General features: G+C 40.2%; 1 protein-coding gene across 1 annotated transcript in view; it reads right to left on the bottom strand.

The window, feature by feature from the left end:
• Positions 1-13747: 13747 nt before the first annotated feature.
• pcxb (pyruvate carboxylase b) overlaps positions 13748-23816 on the bottom strand; it is a 261864-nt gene continuing 251795 nt past the window's right edge. The window contains exons 19-21 of the mRNA XM_017699653.2: positions 22721-22969; positions 19758-19898; positions 13748-17391 (exon numbers count right to left, since the gene is read on the bottom strand). Of these exons, the coding sequence (XP_017555142.1) occupies positions 17140-17391; positions 19758-19898; positions 22721-22969 (642 nt within the window). The 3' untranslated portion in view covers positions 13748-17139. The remainder of the gene's footprint in view (positions 17392-19757; positions 19899-22720; positions 22970-23816) is intronic.

Genomic DNA, 23816 nt, shown 5'->3' with positions numbered 1-23816 from the left:
AAGTTAACATTCTCTTTGTCCTGTAAAAATACCATTTTGGAAATAAAAGGTTTTGTTGCAACAGCGATGATATATTCTATGATGAGGTGGCATGCTACTGGTTGCAATTCCAGTATCAATAAGTACATTTTCCCATTTATCTGTAAATAATATAATGGCTGCCAATATGCTATGTAACCATTATAAACACCTAAATATGACATCCAGGGACATATCTTCACTGAGTGCCAAAATAGGCCAGCATCTCCCCAAAGTGTCTGACACACCTGCCTGCTGACTAATCCTCTCTAATAAGGCACACTCACTCTCACGTCTCTAAGCTGAGCATGGAATATCCGTAATAAACTCTCATTGGCAATTAAAGCAGCCAGCCTGGCCCTTCAGGGACTGTTCTGTTGGAGAAGACAAAGAGAGGGGTGAGGAACTACCAGGCTCACCAATCCAGCCTAGAAATCCTGCCAGTGGGCCTGGCAATCTGATCCAGCTCCAGGTTACAATATCAGGCCTAATACTGCTGGCAGAGGAAAGAACCTTCCTTTCAAAACACAATCTCTGAAAGCCTGAGCAAGCCATCCTGGAAAATACCCTGAACAGCCTGCAGTGCCTGGTGCTCACAAAACAGAGATGCATCATTTATGATATATACATGTATAGGAAGACTAAAGAGAGTGAGTTGCCACAGAAACACAGAGTGCTGAAAATCAATAGCCAACAAAATGGAGACACACATATTGAGCACGGAAGCTAGCTCAGGGTGGGACTGTGGTGGTGAATATACAACAAAGAGTCAAGCAGAGCTTAGCTGTTAACCGAGGGGGCTTTCTGTAGCTCCTACAGCAGAAAGCAGCATTTCAGTTCAGATTTGGTGCCAAGGTCTGTGATGGTTTGACAGTTTTATTAACTGGCCAACTAGCCACTCTGAAAAAGGCTGTGGCAGTCTTTGAATGGGGAAATTCTGCTGAGCAGATAGAGGCTACTGCTGAGCCACATACAGCTAGATGCAATAGTTGCAGTTTTCGACACACATTAGTGAAACACACACACACACACACACACACAGAGTCTGCAATCTCATAGTTTCATAGTTAAACATGATATAGCAAAGTTATAGCTCTTCTGGAACAGTGCATACATGTAATGTAAATTCTATAATTCTGTATAGCTTCTGTAATATATTGTCACTGAACAAAATATTGCTTTTTGGTATTTTATTTTATAATTTTACAAGTTTTGAAAGTGTCAGGTACTGTTTACATTGTCCAATAGAACAGATGTGTGTGAATTTATAGAAATGGCTAAAATTGCTTGGAATAAAATAAAGTCTTGTTGCATTAACATATATATTTTTGCTCTCTCCTGTAATGTTACAAGTGTGGAGATGAGAGTTTGTGTGGACAATGTACATGCACGTTATGTGCAAATGTCATATACATACATACATACATACATACACACACACACACACACACATACATATATATATATATATATATATATATATATATATATATATATATATATATATATACATATTTTTTTTTCAGTGTTCATTCTTTTCAGGCAACTTCTGCAGGGATGTTTTTCCCACACTTCTAAGTTCAGTCTTTATATATACATGTATATACATGTACATATATACATGTATAAAGTTATATAACAACATTCAACACTCCTCTAAATGCCACTTTTAATGACTACTGCAGTCTCAGAATTATTCAACTAGCTTCTGGAAGTGTTCCTGCGGAATCTTAGTCCATTCCTCATGGGCAATGACCTCCTGTTCATTAACATTCTTGGGTTTGCATGCTGCAACCATCTTCTTTAAACCCCACTGAAGAGTTTCTATGGGTTAAGTAAGGCAACCTCAATAGCTGCTCCAGAATCTTCAAGGTGGACCTTGAGGTATGCTTAGGATCATTATCCTTTTTGAAGATCCAGTGACGCCCAAGCTTCAGCTTCCTCACAGAAGGCATGTTTTCTCCTTGATTTCCTGATACTTCATTGAATCTGTCTTGCCCTCCAGATGCTGCAGGTTTCCAGTGTCAGAGACAGCAAAGTAGCCTGTGAGTATCACCAAGCCACCACTATGCTTCACTGTAGGCAGGGTGTTCTTTTCAGTTTATGCTCTCATTTTTCATCTGCCATATATACTGATGATCTATTGGCCCAGAAGGTTCAGGTTTTGTTTCATTGCTTCACAGAAAAGAATTCCTAAACTTCTGTGGCTTATTTTTATGGAGCTGACTTTTCTTGGGCTTTTGGAGCAGCAGAGGTGTATGTCTTGGAGTTTGGGCATGGAGACCTTCAGCATGTAGTACGTCAGTGAAACGTGAAGTGCCTGCTGCTGCCAAATCTTGCCTCAGGTCTTTTTAGTCACTCAAGGTTCTCTGAAACATCTGCCTCCTCAGGAATCTGAAGGAAGCTGGTGATAGCTTCTTCTTTCTACCACTTCCAGGTAGTGTAGTCAGTGTTTCTTTAACATTGAATATGCAAGCTATGCTTCCAACTGTATCTCTAGGAACACTCAACGCCTTTGCTATCTTTTTGTATCCTTTTCCTTGTTTGTGCAAGGCAATGATTTCTTAACATTTTGGACAACTCTCTTTACTTACTTATAACATGCAATCAAACCTCACAGTCAACAAACCCCTAGCCAGTCCAGGTATTTGATGTGTGTTATCTCAAGCATACCTGATGCAACTAATGAAGCCCTTGATTAGCTACATCAGGTATGCTTAAAACAATACCTGATTTGCAAATGTGCGCTCCTATGAGGGATTCTATTCAGGGATTTGACTAATTCTGATACTGTAAAAGTCATTAAATGTGGCATTTTTGGAGAAACTACTTTTTATATTAGTGTTGATTTAAATTGTTCTTGTTTGGTTCATTGCAAACATGAAAGTTTGTAATTAATTTTATACATATATTTATATATTTTTATCTATCTAACTATCTGTATATATCTTTCTGTATCTATCTATATCTACATTATATATATATATATATATATATATATATATACGTATATATGTACAGGTCTGACTGTCATGTAGTGGCTTGGTGTGTTTTAGGAGAATCTGACAGGGTCCTCTTTGCAGAGAGAACAGCGGAGAGAATGGTCTAAACATGCCTGCAGGGGAACAGTGACAGCAATATAAACCTCAGCTGATTCACAGCATCCTTTCTTAGTACAGGGCTGGAGCAAGGGCATGAGTGTGAGAGTGTGTGCGTGCATGCGTGTGTGTGTGTGTAAGTGTGCGTCTGCCCGTTTTGCAGAGTGCTGCCAGAACGCTAGCAGCCCAGTGAGCATTTAACTGGGCTTCTGACATACAGAGAGTTCACAAACGCACAGCCGCAGTGGGACGCAATTAGAGCCTGGCTCTGCTGGTGAGAGTTTAGAGAATATGAGTGAGGCAGGGGGAGGAAAACAAGAACAAAGATGGCTAAGTTAAGCCAGATGCCATTAGTAGCTGTGGGGCTAAAGCATTATACACAAGTACCAAATCCACAAATGTACACTTTTGTACACCCTCAACCCCCCAACACCACCCTACTCTCCCACACATCACAGACCTTCAGCAATGTGAACGAACAGAAAGTAGTACAATACACACTGTAGAGATAAGCAATATCAGCTCCATTCTATTCATATTCATTTAATGCAGCTTCATTGTTTGAACACTAAAGGCCATTTATATATATATATATATATGGCGACCTGTCCAGGGTGTATCCTGCCTTCCGCCCGAAGACTGCTGGGATAGGCTCCAGCACCCCCCGCGACCCTGACGGAGAAGCGGATTAGAAAATGGATGGATGGATGGATATATATATATATATATATATATATATATACATTACCATTTATATCAAAGATCTTAGAAAAAGCTGTGACCCAACAACTTAGTTCATATCTACATAAGAACCATATATAGGAAAAAATTCAATCTTGATTCAGGCCACATCACAGCACTGAGACGGCTCTAGTTAAGATAACTAATGATCTTCTTCTTGCCTCTGATCAAGGCTACGTATCCCTGTTAGTGCTACTTGACCTCAGCGCAGCTTTTGATACAATAGACGACAATATTCTCCTAGAAAAGTTAGAAAACATGGTTGGAGTCACAGGGACAGCCCTATCGTGTTTCCAATCTTACCTATCAGAACGTTATCAGTTCATCAGTGTAAACAATTTATCTTCCAGTTACTCAAAAGTAAGATTTGGAGTTCTGCAGGGCTCTATTTTAGGACCTTTATAATTTACTCTATACATGTTACCATTGGGTACAGTTATAAGTAACCATGGTATTAACTTTCATTGTTACGCAGACGATACGCAACTGTATATATCAACCAAGCCTGATGACAAATACATATTAACATATGACTGTGTAAAAGATGTGAAATGCTGGATGTCACTGAACTTACTCCTACTAAACAGTAACAAAACAGAGGTTCTCCTTCTGGGTCCAAAATTAGCAAGAAATAAACTACCAGATTTAATTTTAAATCTCGCCGACTTTCCAGTTACACCTGGCTCAGCAAAGAATCTTGGCGTCATAATTGATTCAGATTTATCATTCGGTCAATACATTGGCAGCATCACTAGGACAGCTTTTCTGCATCTTCACAACATTGCCAATACAAGAAATGCCCTGTCCCTGCGTGATGCAGAAACACTACTACATGCTTTATTACTTCCAGGCTAGACTATTGTAATGCACTACTGTCAGGATGTGCGAGCAGGAATCTAAGCAAACTTCAACTAGTTCAAAATGCCACAGCCAGGGTCCTCATTAAAACTAGAAAGTTTGATAATATCAGTCCAGTGCCATCATCACTTCATTGGCTGCCTGTTAAATTCTGTATTGATTATAAAATGCTTTTATTGACATATAAAGCCCTACATGGGCTCGCTCCTGAGTACCTGCAAGACCTTATTTCCTATTATGAGCCATCACGACTACTTAAATCACAGAGTGCTGCCTTATTAATAGTTCCTAGAATTCATAAGGCTGCAGCTGGGGGAAGAGCTTTTTCTTATAAAGCCCCCAAACTCTGGAATGATCTTCCAGAAAATGTTCGGGACTCAAACACAGTCTCAATCTTTAAAACTAGGCTGAAAACTCACTTGTTCAGTTTAGCTTTTGGTAGGTAATGTTCCCCATTAGATAAAGGCAGTAGATCCAGGGGTCCATGGACACAGAGAATTATAGTAAACTGAGACGCCGGTGCTGTCGTCCTGCTGCTCGCACACGGTCACTCAGGAGTGTTTCCTTCTGGTTCTCTCCTTTTAGCTAAGCTGTCATAGTCAGATCTGCCAATGTCATTAGCCACACTCTGTAAATGTTTACATCCCCTGTTTTATGAACAAACAGACAGAATAAAATTAATTCCCTCTCCCTGCTTTTTTTCACAAGTATTTCCCACATTTCCATCCGGACACTAAAGGACGACTGACTGTGGAGCCCTCCAGCTACCCACTTCAGACCAGCTGCCCACGCCCCAGCTACCACCCTCTGCCTTGGACTAGCTGCCCACCCTACACCGATGTTCTCATAGACTCCTAGCTATTCCTACTAACAATACTACTGCTATTAATATTAGTAGGATAATCACTTGTAGGCCCCGCGACCCTCACGGAGAAGCGGCTTGGAAAATGGATGGAATAACTTGTAGGTAGTTTGACCAGAGGAGGATGGGTCCCCCCTGGTGAGCCTGGTTCCTCCCAAGGTTTTTTCCTTGGTTCTGAGGGAGTTCTTCCTTGCTACTGTTTTTAATTTTTTACATTCTTGTTAAAACTTGTCTTTTCTGGAAATCTGTGAAGCTGCTTTGTGACAACATCCGTTGTAAAAAGCGCTATACAAACAAATTTGATTTGATTAGATTAGATTAAAGGCTACAAGCAAATTAACCCACACCAGCATGTTCAACGTTGTACAACTTAACCCACACCAGCATGCTCGGTCATACAATATAACCTAGATCAGATGTTCAATGCTGTACAACTTAACATACACCATTTCGCTGGGTGATAGTTTGTTTATATAGGTATACAACATTATACAGTATTCATTGCAATGGTATTGTTAAATACCAAAAAACAAAGACCAAGGTTTGTTAGACATTCTTTTAGCATAGAGTAGCAGTACTGTGGAAGAATGGGTTCATTATAAATGTAATCTGATACCAATTTGGGGCAGTTGTGGGCTGGAGGTTAGGGAACAAGCCCTGTGAGCAGAAGGTTGCCGGTTTGATCCCCTTGGCTGACAGTCCATGACTGAAGTGCCCTTGAGCAAGGCACCTAACCCCCAATTGCTCCCCAGGCGCCGTGGATAGGGCTGCCCACTGCTCTGGGCATGTGTGCTCGCTAGTGTACATGTATGTGGGTGTTTCACTGCACGGATGGGTAAAATGCAGAGGTGCAAACACAGTGACAAATGGTTGTAAATTCTAATATGTTTAGAAGACATCAGGTGTTAATTAATCTATACTGCCCAGCACATTTTTCATGTCACACTGCTGGCTTCAGGGCTGCCACCTTCCAGTTCTAGTCTCCAGCAAGTTGTGTAGTGATACTGACACAGTTTTTTTTTCTTCATTCAAATTTTATTCAAAATATTGTGAAAATATTAAACTCAGAGCTGAGAAACAAGTATATTGTTACAGCTCTAACAAAAAGCTTGGTGGAGCATAAGGACCCATAGTCAGAAGTAAGTAGGGAAACCATTGGCCCATCAGCCCTCTCCATCAGCCCTCACCCACTCACTCATTTTCACTCCTTCCCTCCCTCCCTGCCTCCCTCCCTCCCTCCTGCTGTGGCAGCAGGCCGTTGACACAAACACAGAGCGACAGAACACTCTGGAGATGAAAGGGCTCTGTGAGAATCTCCGGACCTGCCATCAGCATCAGATACACACATACACACACTGTGCCAGACCACCTGTCACTGTCTTTGCTACAGCCCCAGGGACAGTGTCTCATGAGGGAAGAGAGAGAGAGAGAGAGAGAGAGAGAGAGAGAGAGAGAGAGAGAAAGAGAGAGAGATGGGGAGAGAAGAGAAAGCCAGAGAGAAAGAGAGAATTGTGAGTGCAAAGGTGGAAGAAAGGGTAGGAAGAATGAAGGACAGAGTTACACTGTAGGACAGGGATGGGTTTATTTGGAGAAGAGACAGAGGGATGAAAAAGAAAAGGGACTAAGATGTGCTGTCTTTAATGAAGATTAAAGAAGCAGAAAGGAAAAGAAGAAGCATGTTCCTCTCTCCCTTCATACCCGAGTCCGATCAATCTCATTAACCCATCCATCCCTCCATCACTGCACTTCTCCTCTAGCCCACAGACAGCTCCATCCATCACACAGGCTGTAATATCAGACCCCACAGCACCTACATGTGTTTCTCTGAGGCCTCCTCATTTATAACTACACACTAGCACTGGCTCTATCCTATCCCATCATGCAGATATTGTAAAGTCCTATTTGACCTGGTTTGTGTCAGCTAGGGTGGCACTGTAATTCAACGTATTACCAATGAAAACAAAATCTGTCATGTCCATAGGTCCTGGGGTTTGATAATAATATTAAGAACAATAATTCTGAATCAATTTTACATACTACATACATGCTGTCTGGGGTAAATTCTACCTACTACTAACACAAATCCAACGGTAAAATTGATTTTAAAAAGACCTTAAAGAAGACCTGGTAAACAAACCTGCATTTTCCTTTCCAGTTCACATGTGCATTACTTGTCACTGTATACTTCATTTGAGAAATCGTGAAACATTAAGTCGAGATTCAACAGGCCCACCAACCCCTCCACTACCCATTATAATGAACACACCTACCAAACCCTCCACTTCAATAACCACACCCAATAACCCTGTCTCCCCTGCCACCTCTACCCTTTAAAAGAGGATTTCACTGCAGACACCACGTAATGTAGATGTAAGCCAGAATAAATGTGCCTTTATTGGATGCCAGGTTTCCAATAAGTCATATTTTCAAGCTCTAGATTGTACAGGACAGTAAACAATTAATTCCATTAATAATTCCATAATTTCTGTTATTAATTAATTAATAACAGATTAATTTCTGTATTTTTGTTCAACTGGGAACATGATGTGACCCCTGGAGGAATGTCTGTGTTCCTTTCGTGATATTGGCGATGTCAGTTCTTAAAACATTCATTCCGAAGCTCTCGTGGTGAAAATAATCCAGGGTGAATAGTGCTTAAGCCCAGCTTCTAATTCTTTAGCTGTATAGTATAGTTGGCTTTTCTGTTTTGTTACCAGTTCCTTTTTTATGACAGGTAATGAGGAAAAAAGTGAATTCTTGCCTTGTTTATTTGTATGACATTCTTCTTTTTGTCCTCTGTTATTGTTCATATACTGGTAAGATGTGTCGTGTTGTCCCATAAGGAGACAGCCTTGCCTCTTTCTTCACTTTGAGCAGCCACTCGTTCTGTCAAGTTAAGATTGTTATTCTTGTTTGTCGCGTGATGCAACTTCTGTCATTTTGTTTTAGAGTCTTTGGTCACACACTGTATCATCTAGGCACTTCTTTTCTCTTCTGCTTTGAGTAGCTACACCTATGTGTACTAATGAATTTAGTATCACTTTCAACTACCAGAAGAGACAAGGAGTTCATTTTCCTTACTGCTTTCTTTGGGTCTCACATTGTTTTCTTCTCCCCAGAGTATAAATGGATGTGCTGTCTGTGCTCACAGTGAATGCTGTTTCTGCCACATCATGCCCCCAATATACCTTTATTAACTTCTCCAGTGCAGCAGCTAGAGTCATTTCCACATACACAAGCCAGCACAAGTGGAACCGGAATGGACACTACGATGTCTGTTCATTTTCACACATTGTCAGGAGAGAAATGTTTTGACTTTGTAATATGCTTTTCTTTTTTTACAGAAGCTGTTTTACAGCAGTGCTGCTGGAGGTTATAAACACCTTAGTGTCACTGTGGGACTGAGAATAGTCCATCAACCAAAAATATCCAGCCAGCAGCATCCTGTGGGCAGCATGCTGTCACCACTGAAGAAGGATTAGAGGGTGATCAACACAAATTGTACAGCTGCAGACGAGCTTCAGCAGAAAGGTGGAGTAATAAGGTAGATTTTTCCAGTGATTTACAGACAGGTGATGATGCTCAACAGTAACACAAGAAAGTACGAGTATTTATTTAGAATCATATAAGAAAATGACTGATTAAATTCAAAGAAATATCATAGAATGCAGGTTAATGCTGAGTTAAAGAGATACGTTTTTAGATGCTTCTTGGAAGTGAACTGAGCTTGACTGTCAAATAAAAGGTGGAATTGAGTTCCACAGTTTAGAAGCAGAATAACTGAAAGAAGCCTCTCCATATTTTCTGTATTATTCAGAGGGTGTTTGCAAAAGGTCTCTATCTTAGATTACATTAAGATGCTGGGCTAATATATATTATATATATATATACACACATACAAACATACATACAGTTTTTAGCATATTTTTCTTTCTACCTCAGCTGTCCTTTACATTGCAAAATATAATGCTGAGTGGACAAATTTAAATGCAAATGCTCCAAAATGAAATGGAATAAAATCATGAACTTTCATCAAAAGTTAAGAACTTTTGTCTTCTCCTGTATAGTAACTATTTTGAGTACACAAATTTTTCAGTGTCAGGAACAGAAAATTAGAGATAACAGCTTTCACCTTTTTCAGGAGATGTGCATCCAGTTTTTCAGACACGTCTGCAGGGATATTTTTTCACACCTCCAAAGTTCAGTCTTAGAAGTCTTAGCTCTCACAAGACAAGTAACCCCTAATACATTCAGTGATGTTGAGATCTGCACTCTGGGGTGGTCAGTCCATTAATCTGAAAACACCAGTAACTTCTGCTTGATCTACAAATTTTCTTCTTTTTTCTCCATTTCTTTGTCAGTAATAACTACACGTCATTTCAGATTTATAACACTGAGTTTATCTGATGGTGCCTGTTTTGTTGATTCAGAGGCCCATTTTCTCTCTTTTAACTGACCAGCGCCCAGTTTTGTTATACACTTCTATAGCCTAAAAACTGTCAAACTAGTTTGCATTGAACTGGTTTCAATCAATCAATCAATCAATCAATCAATCAACCTTTATTTTGACTCGGAAGTACATTGAGGGCAACCCTCATTTTCAATGTAGCTGAGCATTTACAAAAACAGGGATTGACATGACAAAGAAAATAATAACTACATTTAATCATTTTAAATATAAAGAAAATTAAAAATAACAGTGAATAAAAGATAAAAGTAGATAAATATAGAACTTGAGATTTAAATGGTAAGAAATTAAGATTAAAAATAGATAAGAAATTAGTAAGGTAATAGTACAATGTCACAAATTAAAAAATAAGTAATGATAAAAAAAAAAACTTAAAAATAAAATGAGAGGAAATAAATAAAAAGAGATCAAGAACTAAGGAGAACTAACACAAAAATAAAAGTTAAGAATAAATAAGATTAAATAAAACAGGTACAGGCTGTCTGAAGGTGGTTCGATATTAAAAGTTTAAAATGACTGAGTGACACCAGTGAGCTGAGTTTTAGTGTTTCCTGTAGTGAATTCCAGCTCACTGGTGCTGTGACTAAAAGCAGATTTTCCCAGTTCAGTAAAAACTCTTGGTACCTGGCAGCTGATCCAATTACTAGAGTGAGTCTGATAATTACTGTTATTTGTATTCATCAATGAAGTGATGTATTCTGGCAAATGACCGGAGAGTGTCTTATAAATAAAAATCAACCAATGTGTTTCCCTTCGTACCGTTAAAGAGGGCCACCCAACTTTCACATACAGCTCACAGTGGTGCGTTCTGTACAGATCTCCAGTGATGAACCTCAGGGCAGAGTGATACACTGGGTCCAGTAATTTGAGAGAGCTGGAGGGAGCATATTTATAGATAACGTCGCCATAGTCCAGCACTGATAGTAAAGTTGCTTCAACTAGTCTTTTTCTGGCATGCATGGGGAAACAGGACTTATATCTATAAAAATAACCCAGCTTCTGTCGGCATTTACTGACTAGTTTATTTATGTGTGGTTTAAAACTGAGTTTATCATCCAGCCATATGCCAAGGTATTTATATTCCGTGACTCTCTCAATAGTGGATCCTGCCAGGAGTAATATTTACAATATTTATAATATTTACAGTACTAAAATCAGTATTAAAAGATCTGGAAAACAGCATGAACTTAGTTTTCGTGGCATTTAAAACTAGTTTGTGCTTATATAACGCCACCTGCAGAGCATTAAATGAGCTCTGTAATTTTCTTGTTGCAGCATGAATAGAATCAGCTGAGCAATATAAAATCGTGTTTACTTAGTAAACTTATTTTTCTTTGATATTCCCCTTTAGAATAGAATAGAAATAATTTACAACCATTTGTCACTGTGTTTGCACACTGTGAAATTACACATCTGCATTTTACCCATCCGTGCAGTGAAACACCCACATACATGCACGCTAATGAGTACACACACTAGGGGGCAGTGAGCACACTTGCCCAGAGCAGTGGGCAGCCCTATCCACGGCACTCAGGGAGCAACTGGGGGTTAGGTGCCTTGTTCAAGGGCACTTCAGTCACTGACTGTCAGCCAAGGGGATCAAACCGGCAACCTTCCGATAGGTTCCCTAACCTCCAGCCCACGATTGCCCCGTTATGAGAAAGCCAAAGAGAGAACTAGTGACTAAGAGAACGATACAGGAGACGCCAAGCATGAGCTGAGCTGAACAGAGTAAATGAATGAGAGTAATATAGGAAGAGAGGAAGGATGAAAGAATAATGAAAGAGGGAGCAGGGATGGACAGGCCACTTTATACAGGCGAGCAATGAGAGGAGGGCTTAACCTTCCAAATCAGAAGAAAAGAAAAAAAAGATCCATCTCTTTCTCTCTTTCCTTTGGATGAAGAGAGGCAGTGAAGGGGGGGTACTTTTATTTCTTCATATCTGGCCTTTGCCTTTTTTGTTTCCTCTGTTCAGCCTGCAGCGCCTCATCCGTCGCTACTGCCAAACAAGACGGAGGGATCGTGCCCAACAGAGAGAAGAAATGAAGGAGAGGAAATGGAGGAATAAAGAGCAAGACACTTCCAGGGGGAGGGTAAAAGACCTGATGAGAAGATGAACAGGAGTGGGGGGAGAGAGAGAGAGCGAGAGAGGTTTTAAAAGTGCATGATTACTCATTCCACTGCGTAATCTTTGGTTCATTTGGGTCAGTGCACAGAGTGAGGTCTTCACAGTTTGAGTCTCCAGAACCATTGTACTGTTTTCAATGAATACAAGATTTCATACAGTTTGCAGCTACCTCTGTTTTCACACGGATTTAAAGCAATGTTTAAGGCAAAAATCGAATGCCCAAAAGCTTCCCCCAATGCCGAATGTAGTCGTTCAGTACTGAAGCTCATTTCCAGGAGCCATCGCCAACGTTTCGTTTTCTCCTTCCTAGTTTCCGGCTGCAGTATGCCAAAATAATACTTAGTATCTCAAAACAGACCATTTTCAATATAAATAAAAAAAATATTGACTTTGTATACCATAATAATGACTGTTTCTCTTTATAATTACTATGTCAGAATAATTACCACTTCTCTCAAATTACTATCGTCTATTATATTAGAATAATGAATAATTTCCTGGAAATACTGACTTACTATATTCACAATAGACAATCACCATGTCAAAATAATGCTTGTGTAGTAATGACCATTATGTCAAAATAATAGTAGGTCAAAATCTCAAGAAAATAAGTCAAAATTTCCAGATCTTACTCCACCAGAATTCTGAAAAAGAATTGAGAGAAAAAGCCATTTTTTAAGATATTAATATTTCGAAACACAAAGTCTAAATTTTGACAGACTGATGTTAGAAACAGAGGAGGAGGTTATTTTATTCTCCTGTACTTGGCATATATAGGCTTCTACCAATCAGACAAGACATCTTTGGTGTCTTGTTTGTGTCTGTCTTTGTTTATTATTTATCATTAACTACAAGGCTAATGTAACTAGCAAATAACAGAAGCTTAGTTACCAGGTAAACACTGTGCAAACTGTGTGCCTAAATCCTCACACACAATCTCAACTAGACTGGCTAATGTGGTTCCTGACACTGTGTGACATTGTGTTATCTAAAGACAAACGTATGAAGCATAACTAAAAACACTTGCATCCTTTCTGAAGACTGAATTTTGTCCATACTGCTTTTATGGATACCAGTACAACTTACAGTGTAAAGCACAAGGTCTTTGAGATTATGTAAGTCAGCAGGGTTTAAGGTCCGTGTGTGGTGACTGAGGCATGCAGTTTGTACAGTGCTAATTGGTTTTAATTATTTGTTAGTTCCAGTGCAAAACCGAAGAAGGAAACTTCAGACATCAAACATGACTTGGTTGGATTGACTATACTTTGAGTCAAGTGGGAAATGCAAATTGTGTTATTACTTGAACTGTATCTTAATGCGTTTGCTGATGTATGCAGGTAATTAATAGCACTGTATACACACTTAAATGAACCCTAAGTGCGTGCTCTCCGTGATGCACCTCAGGCATGCATGTGAGTAAGCCTAACTAGGTTGTTTATTCATTACCACATAAATCAATATAACCCGGGCACCATCCACGTGTCTGTAAGAGTGTGTGCGAGTGTGACCATGAGAGGAAGTGATCACATGTGAGAGGCACAAACACCCAGAAGCATCCATACACACGCACACATGCTCATGATAGATTTGGATTTTTATTTTTTTAGCATTATTTTTTGCAGTTTTTATTTCAAATGCAGCTACAGGGCATCTATGAAATGTGAACTACAACTAAGAACACTATAACCATACATATTTGAAGGAACAACAACAAAAAAAAAAAAAAAAACAGTCACAGAGGAAACACCCGTTGTAATATTTTGCAACAATTCATTTAAACTTTTACCTCTTATTAATCCAACAAATTTTCTAAGCATAATTTTAAGTAGGCACCTTTATAAGATTTCCTTTTGGTTCTGTTTATTCCAGTTTCATAATAAGATTCAAACTCAGCAGGTAGAAATGCCCTCTGAAAGGTATACATGTTGAAGGTTTACACTGAATCGCACTATGTACAGTACATATACAGTATAACAATGCAAAAAGTAGTTTCTATGTAGATTAAACTTTCCATCCAAGCCCATGGATTACTAAGCCAACCCCCCCCCAAAAAAAAAATCTGGAGGCAATATGTGCAGTTTATTAATTTGTGTCAGTAGATCACATCTAGATACATCTACATTAGACTGCGTTCAGATGAACTAACAGCTCACGGCTCAAAGTTTCTAATGGATTCTGCTATTTCCCTCACAAACATTACTGCATCTCAGAAACTGAAAAACAGTCTTGTATTGATTGGTCCCCCCATCAAAAACAAAGCCTCCTCTGTTTACATCTGCAGCTTCAAAGGTTTCCTGTCCTTTACCATCTGCTTTGTTTTGTCTGTCTCCCAGGTAACGACAAAAATGCCGGTAAATCAGTGTTAACTGTGGATCTGTGGCTCACAGGAAGTGAAAAACAATGAGATGAATACACACTGGTGGCAGGTATACTTAGTAGACTTTGTGTGGGGCACAGAGATCTGACACCCTCACAGTTTCTCTCCATGATGCTCCACCTGTAAATGTATTTTTCATAGCTATTTTTTGTGAGGTTAAACAAACTTTACAGAATGTTGGCAAAAATCTTCATCATAGTGTGAAACTGTAGCGCACAATTTGCTTTCTTGTCAAAACATAAAATTATTTATAATAGACCATTACAGGGTTTGTTTAGAGAAGTGGATCCCAAACTGGGGTATGCATACTCAGAAAGGGGTGCGCCAAATGATGTTGGGGGGTACGTAAAATGATGTTCTGATGTTTGACATTTACAGTTCATTTAATTTTCATTTCATTCAGGCTGTGCAATTATACAGGTACATCCCCAATAGAGACAACACAAACACCACTGCTAGCTCTGTACTTCACTTATAAACTCCTGAGCAAGAGGTCAGGTTTAATGAACAATGCTGGATTTCTGGACAGCGCTGAACACTGCTTTATATGAATGAGTGATGATGTAATAATGAATAATGATGAGGTAATAATGAACAAACTATGAATGAATGAATGAGGGAGGTGAGATATTTACAACATCCAGCACATGTTGACCCCATGTTGTAATGGTTTGTTGGAGAAGAAAGCGTTTCACTACGGTTTATTCTGTGCATTGAAATCTAAATAGCAACCACCAGGGACACCACAATAAAGGCTTAGCAACACCTTAGCAGCCACACTGAATAACAAAGCCAGCTTAATAGCACACAGCTTTTAGTATTTTGACAAGAACTATGATGTGTGCCACAATTCCATTTAGGTTGAATAAGATTTTTGTCAAGGCTCTTGTTTAAACCTTGTCCAACCTGCCAACAGCTCCTATGAAAGAACATTTGTATGGATGGATAATGCCTTTTTGAAGAGCCACATTTACACCCTGTGATACAATGAAGGCTATAGTTTCCAGCAGAAATAGACAGCTTCTCTCTCCATCTTACTTCCACCCTGTCTGTTAAGCCCTCTGTAAGCCAGTCAGTTTAAAAGACTGAAACCAGAAGCTGGAGTGCATCCACAGAGACTTCTGCAACTCTTTGGTTTAAGGCCGTTTGTATACATGGGCTATTTCTGCATCAGTCATTGCACAGGAAGCCAAAATCAGATTTGTCTTCACCCTGACGATTTTACATTTTAGTACAGCTTTCAGGAGTGGAATATTAATTATGGAAGCTACTTAAATGTCACTCAGGCTATTTCAGGGTCAAGGATTTTGTGCGTGTTCCAGCATACTGGTTTAAAGCTTCATTGACAATTCACAATACATGCTTCATGCTTTCACTTATAAATGAGTATAATTACAACTTTGTGCTTTACGCAGTGCTGTTCTTTCCTACGATGTAATGTGCTGTAGCCTAAATTCCCTCTTTACAACAGTTTAGGCTTTTCAAAAAACTGCGGAATGATAAAACCTTTGAGGTGATTCAGCACTTATATTTGAAGATGAAGACACCCCATCACAGCATGTTAAATAAGTGAGTATACACTTACAGTGCCAGTACAAGCAGTAGCACTCTGCTTCGCATGAAAGACAGGCCTTCTTTTGTCAAATTGTGAAGCGTCCAGGCAGAAATCGTGTGAAGAGAGGGAGGGTTGGAAGGAGAAGAAGGATTTCACTGTGTCAAATTCATGATTATTGCACATTCTTTGCTACAGTATACAAGCAAAGAGCACAATCCCTTTAATCAGTCAGCCACGCCAAGAATAATAGCTGGTTTCAGAAAACATTCAGACAGTTTCTGAGTACTAAAGTGTTATGCTAAATCATACATTAACATTACCCTGCAATTTAAATCTAATGCAATCATTATTACTTGACTTTTTTGCTTGTGCTACGATGTGAAATATGATGCATATTACAGCATTATGACCATGCTCCAATTCTTCTGCTTCAGTGTTTACAGCATCTTCTGGAGAGTTTAGTATTAATATTTTTCATCCACATTATTTTACACTTCACTAATGCAACATTAAAATGAAGTTTAGATCATGGAAAAAATGTTGATGTGGGAAAAGCACCAGGCATACACATAAATTTACACATGTAAAAATTCTGAACCGTTAATTTCCTTTTACTCAACAATATATATATATCCTTTTTAAAAGGCCACAAAAACTGTGCTATGTGAACAACATCCCCCTATGTGAGAAAAGCTGTATATGTAACTATGTAAGCTGTAAATTCAGCTGATAATAGCTGTAAATAACTAAATTGTTATAAAATCTTGTAGTAATTGTACACTGTAAATCATTTCAAATGAAAACTTACTGCTGAATGAAATTGGGTATCACAGCACCCTGGGATGTGTACATCTATGGCCAGGGGCTGCATCAAGATTAATGGTCTCCAATTAAACACTAATTAGGTGAGCTAAACGTTCACCTGTCTTAATCCTTTATCTCATCAGAAACAAGTCAAGGATCATCAGTCCTAGTGGCTCCCTGCAGCTATTAAAACCTCTGGGACTGCTACACAGCACATGACCTTTGACCTTTACTCTGTAATCTCCAGGATCAAGTCATCTCCTTCCAGACTGCTGTCGGCCTTGACGTGGACCTTGGCCACTGTCCCTGAGAGTGGAGAGTTGACCACAGTCTCCATCTTCATGGCACTGAGGACGCAGAGGGGCTGACCTTTCTCCACCTTCTGACCCTGCTTCACCTTTAACTCCACCACTTTACCCGGCATGGGGGCGCCCACTTGACCACGCACGTCCTTCAGAGCCTTCGGGTGGAAGTGCATCTCCTGGGGGTTGGATAAGGAGTCAAGAATTAGAAGTGTGATGACCATAATGAAGCTTGTATGCCACTGGTCACCAACCCTGGTCCTAGAGATGTGCTTCCAGATATAATCTGCTGAACCCAGGTCTAGGTCCATTACTGTTCAGTGAGAACGAAAGCTTGTTAGATTGAAGTATTTGATAAATCATGACACAATGCAAACATCTGACAACATGCACTAGAGTGATGAGCAGTAAAAGCAGCATTATTTAAGCAGGCTTGACAAAGCCAACTTACTGTTTAAGTATTTGATTATGCTTTTTTGAACAGTTTTTGAGCTAGAACCATGAACCTTTGCAGGACTGTAGAGCCTATATGGGAATAGTGCACTTGTTCTTTTGGAACCGAGTGAAGGTAGGATTTTTCAAAAACACATACAAAAGCTGTTTTTACTAGCAACACCTTAGCAAAAAGCCAGCAACAACTTAGCAACCACCTGGGACACCATAGCAACAACCTTGGCAACCACCTGGGATTTTACAGCAATGGTTTTGTCAAGCCAGTTTACAGTTTGCGAACTTTGTCGTTCTAGTTATATCAAATATCTAATGCAGCTGCATTGCTGAGACACCAAAGGTCAGAATCAATCCTACACCAGCACATTCAGGACCTGACGTACTATGCCTTTGGTGCCAGATACAGGTGCAAATTGGACACATTCGGACACAACTGCCACAGGAGCCTAAATGCGCAGTTATTCAGGTGTGTACATGACAAAATTTGCTTCCACTCCATCAAACAAAGGTATTTTTGTTAGGAGGGCCTAACAAAATATGGGAGCACTGCCCAAAAGTGGGTGGAGATATTACTTATCCCACTCAATGTACTAAAGTGTTCTCAAAACTCACAAGTTTTGCATGAACCTTCCTTGCTTTCTTTTCCTTATTCACCTTTCATTTTTTGTTTTGTCTCCAGCTTGTGGACTGCTCCATTATTTCACTGTGTCTCATCAACACTGAGCCTCCCTAGCAAGCCGTTAGCAGGCAGGGCTTATCACAGTTTGCACAATAAGCTGCATTCATAGTCTGCACATTGTGGTCACATCAAGACAGATATTGTGCTGCACCTGCATGGATACATACATCTGGCCCTCAGTGTCAAATACACCACCACAAACTTACTGTTACCTCTCAACTTAGCAAACAACATATGTTCAACTTAACTTGTATCACAGCATATTTATGTGTTATATACACCACTTCCAACACTATGGAGTCAATTCTGTACCAAAAGTTTAATATGCTGTCATGTTATGTATTATTGGGCACTGCAGCATTATACACCCCTTAACTTCACTGGTTCGACAGAATTCATGGTTTTGTTTCCATGTTTTCATCCATCAGTGTTCTTCCCAGCATTTCCGACACTGCAAACTCTAGTTTCATTAGTAGATGTGTATGGTCATCATTTCTCTTCATTCAGTTTTGTTAAAAGAATACTGAATTACAAAACCAGCATTGAGAACTGAAACACTTTATAAGCTAAATATGTCATTACACCTCTAACAGACATCATGCAAAAGCATAAAAGGTACCAGAACTACTTTATGACATGACAAGAATACTGGTAGAGGTGTCAGGTGTTCTCAAGAGACTTACTGAAATATTTAACTCAATCCACAGGCCTCTAAGCTTGTGACCTGCTGTTATTTCACCGTCTGCTTACCTTGAAAGCCAGGTGTGATAACACAGTGGCTGACATTACTCAATTTAGAAAAAAAGAGGAAAAAACAAACAAACAAACCAAAAAAAAACAAAGTTGCAGTTGTGAATCCAAGGGGAAGATTTAAGGCTAATAAAACTGACACACAGTTTAAGCTCAAAGGTTTGGGTAACACAGTTTATGTACCTTAAAGAAAAAGATCCAGAAGGGCTAACTGTCATTTTATTTCCTTTTTTCTATCAAGTAATGGTTGTCAACATTTGCCAAGTGAGAAATTTTGAGTTAAGTACCATTTTTTTTACTGGTTGTTAGAGTACTTGGAAAGCAGCAAGGTGAGGACTGATGATCAGAAACAAAACACTTGAATGACAAATTTCTGATCCGCATATAGAAACAGAGATGTGTTGCCAAGCAACTTGATGTTCTGAAAGATGCTCAAAAGATACAGCCTTGCCTCAAAGCAAAAAACATCCCTAACCAAAAAGTGACATCCATTAAACTGTATAAAAAAAGGACAAGAGTGCATTTATCCTTGAGGGTGAGCACAGACGTACTTTTCATTTTGTAAGAGCATGTATGTGTGCCAGCATGAGCATGTGCACAATGTGCATCAAGGTGGTTGGTTTTATTGAGGGGGAAAGCCAATTTGGTTTGTAAAACAGCAATTACCTTCATGGCCACTGTATCCTTGACCAGGACTGACCGCAGCTGACCATTGAGCTCGAAAAAAACTTCCCTCTGCCCAGCCTTATTCAAGTCCCCCAAGGCCAGTGCTTTGATATGTAGTGTCTTTCCTCTTTCCAACTCAACCTAAAAAGAACGAAAGAGAGTGAGTGAGTGAGTGAGTGAGTGAGTGAGTGAGTGAGTGAGTGAGTGAGTGAGTGAGTGAGAGAGAGAGAGAGAGAGAGAGAGAGAGAGAGAGAGAGAGAGAGAGAGAGAGAGAGAGAGAGAGAGAGAACACCTTAAGGAGTAAAGTTATAAATAAAATAAAATAAATTTAAAATAAAATAAAGTTATAAATAAAAAGCTGGAAAAGCATGAGTGGAGATGCATTTGAGTTAAACAGACACATTCACACAGAGCTGACTCAGGCCTTTGGGAAGCTCACTTCCACGTGCTGTTTTTGGCACTTAACAGGGTACAGCTATTTTGGGGGGCCGTGGTAGCGTTCACACGTCAGTGACAGCTTAATATAGCCCATGGTAATCTGTGCTAATCATCCACGGCTAACATCTTATTTGGTCGGCTATACTCCAAGAAGTGCTTCCGTAATCAGACTAAGAAGAAGAAGGAAAAAAAAAAAAACTCCAGTCACTAAGCCATAAAGGATTACGCAGGCTTTCACAGATGAATGCTGGGAATAATATAGTCTTTATCCAAGAAGAGAACAAAACCTAGTTTAAAGGTTTTGGAAAATCGAAGGTAGACTTTTCGATTCTCTTCACATCAGTGGAGGCTGTTTCTGAGGTAAATCAGCCAGCAAGCTACATTTATTCGGCCCTCTTTCTCCCTCACCACCCCCCCCCCACCCCCTCTTTTCCTTGTCTGATTAGCTGTGGCGGTCTGGCCTTTCATCTCCTCACAGTGCAAAGCACAGGGCCAGAAGCACGTCTGGGCCTGGCAGGTAGCACCCAGGTGGGCGTAGCATGTTCGCCCGCCGCTCCAGCTGCCTCAGCTAACTGTTACAGCATCTTCCACAGCTCAGATTAATGGGGCTTTAGAATCCACACATATCACCAGGCTACAGCAGGCAAATTTAGTATCACCACAGGGCTAACTGAGACGGATGGAGAGCAGCACAAGGTTAGCCGAGGTTACACTCTGATAAGCTAGCCAGAGTCGCTGAGAGCACACTGAGCGGTAGTGATTTCTTGACAGCATTGGCACCGCTAAGTAAATGCTAACACTGGACTACAGCAGTGTTGGTTTGGGAAAGTCTGAGTGACCCTTTTATACTAGCGTATAAAGGATCCCTACTGCTAAGGCAATTTGACAATACACTATATGTATTTTATGAAGTTAAAAAAGTTATTCATTGATATTGATAAAGGTCTTGATAGCAGTGGAGTAGCAAAACAGAAGGGCTAAATTTAAAGAGTGGCTTGGGGGAGTGGCTGGGGTGTGTGTGACTGTGGCTGCATTTGGCTAAAGACTGAATGCTACCTGGCTATGAAGGATCAACAAAAGACAAAGCGTCCAAATATTAAATTAAGGAAATGAACACCGACATTATGAACGACGAATACTTGGAAGTATGGAAAACACCTATGATATATTCAGTGACATGAGTTTGTGATGATGAAACAAAGGCCTGGTATACTTTCAGCTAAATGAAGGTCATAAGCTTAGAAGACTGCAAGTTGTGGTTTCTGCAGTTTCATTTTAGCTGATCCATCTTTGTCTCTTTTGCAATGATGAATCACAGGCATAGTCATGTAGGATGTTCATCCCTGGTTGTTCATTTTCTGTGCAATTACGTCATATTGGGGGCAGACATGGGCTGGAGGTTAGGGAACCAGCCTCGTGACCGGAAGGTCGCCGGTTCAATCCCCAGAGCTGACAGCACATGACTGAGGTGTCCTTTGAGCAAGACACCTAACCCCCCAACTGCTCCCCGGGTGCTGCGGATTGGGCTGCCCACCGCTCCGGGCAAGTGTGCTCACTGCCTCCTAGCGCGTGTGTGCTCACTAGAGTGTATGTGGTGTTTCACTTCACGGATGGGTTAAATGCGGAGTTGAAATTTCCCCATTGTGGGACTAATAAGGGTCTCTTAATCTTAATATTATTTGCCCTAGCCAGGCGAACAACGTCTTTGCAAGAAGTGTAGAAGCCTCAACTCTGCTTTGCATATTTCAGCGTTTGTTGTGCTCCCTACAGACCTGATACAAGTAATGAACTAATTAACAAGCCCTTCCTGAGGTGAATGGACTCTTATAGTATAGAAAAACTCTACAACATTCAGAGCAGTGTGACTCCAGGACTAGGACTGAGAACCACTGTGATAACATCTTCATTTTGTCCAAACTTACTAGAGTATACACTAATGAGTTTTCAGCCTAAATCTCCATGTCACCAGCATATTAGCTATGCTAATTAGAGCCCTGCATCCACAACCGCCCCCCCCACCACTTCAGATAATAAAGTTACTGCAGTACAAGGACAGGTTGGGCCACTGAGCAAGACTAATTTAGAGCTTCTCCTGGCATTGACATTGAATATTAAAATAGGAGAAAAGAGGAGTCAGGCTTTTTTGGCCAGTGCTTAGAAGGTCAAATCCCTCATCGCTGTAAGTCTGCGCGGCTGAACTAGGTTTGGCATGTGCCTGTCTCTGAAGAAGGGATGGGGGGGGGGGGGAGAAGGAATGTAGAACAGTTGGAAACTTTGCCCCAGATAGAGGCATCACCATGAGCAGACATTATAATTTATGGCAGACAAGCAGAGCCAGCCATGCTAAAAATGTGAGCGGAGAGAGAGAGAGAGAGAGAGAGAGAGAGAGAGAGAGAGAGAGAGAGAGAGAGAGAGAGAGAGAGAGAGAGAGAGAGAGAGAGAGAGAGAGAGAGAGAGAGAGAGAGAGAGAGAGAGAGAGAGAGAGAGAGAGAGAGAGAGGATGGAGAACAATGTGAATAAATTACCTCAAATTCCTCAGCAATTTTTGGGCCGTCCAGGAACAAGCGGGTGTTCAGGCGGTCAACAGGACCGAAGTTGCGTCTGAACTCTTTGAACTCGTTGAAGACTTTCGGGTACATGGCTGCCGACATCACATCTTCAGGCGTGATTTCACTACCATGTGCCATTCGCAGGTCAGCCTCCAGTTTTTTGAAGTCCATGGCAGGCAGTGAGGCGCCAGGGCGACCCTCCACACGAGGCAGCGACTTCAGCACCTTCAACACACAGTGGACTAGATTTAACTTTAGTTGGTGAAATATCAAATAAGAACTTCAGCGCGGTCCAACACTTTGAACTTGCACCAGGTGTTGAGCAGAAATTTGCAAGCAGAACGGGGAACACCTTCACATTCTGACAGACTAATTACTCTTTAATCTCCTCATCGGCTCCTTGCTCAACATGTTGCTGTGTAGTGAGAGGTCTCTTGCCTCTTGATATTTTGAAAAGACTGTACACACATAATCTTCAATTCATCATGTATAGCTTCTCAGTTTCATATTCTGAAAATGCCTGTTGCCCTTTATATTGTGTGCAAATTCATTAAGAATGGACCAAAACAAAAGGCCCAAAATGACCTGTAAAAATGTCTGGTTCCATTGACTTAAATAAAGGTAAGCTAGGTTTTTTCCTTCTCCTGTAAAGTTGTTATTTTGGACATACATATATACATTCAATCACACACACACACACACACACACACACACACACACACACACACACACCGATTCACGGACCACAGCATATGCCGTGGCGTATGCCTTAGATCTCTTAATTCTCTTTAAATATTCTTTCAGCACACTTACAATCACCACATTCTACTTGCGGAAGGAGTCTAATGTACAATTGACACTACACATTTTTTTTGCGCATGTTGTGTGCAGTTACACATTTCCACCAGTTATGTCTCCAACTCCCCAACACAGTGCAACTTAAATGTGATTATATAATTACCTTTGAAAAAATTCTGATGCCAGAAAGGTTTATGTGCAAGCTGCCCCAGAAGAACCACATTTGGTTGCCTAAAGAACCTTTGAATTAATTTGGTTTTTAAAAATATACAGA

The sequence above is a fragment of the Pygocentrus nattereri genome, chromosome 2 (assembly GCF_015220715.1).
Source record: "Pygocentrus nattereri isolate fPygNat1 chromosome 2, fPygNat1.pri, whole genome shotgun sequence".
In the NCBI taxonomy this organism is placed as follows: Eukaryota; Metazoa; Chordata; class Actinopteri; order Characiformes; family Serrasalmidae; genus Pygocentrus; species Pygocentrus nattereri.
Note: the sequence above shows the minus strand (reverse complement) of the source record. Positions and strands in the feature narration are given on the sequence as shown.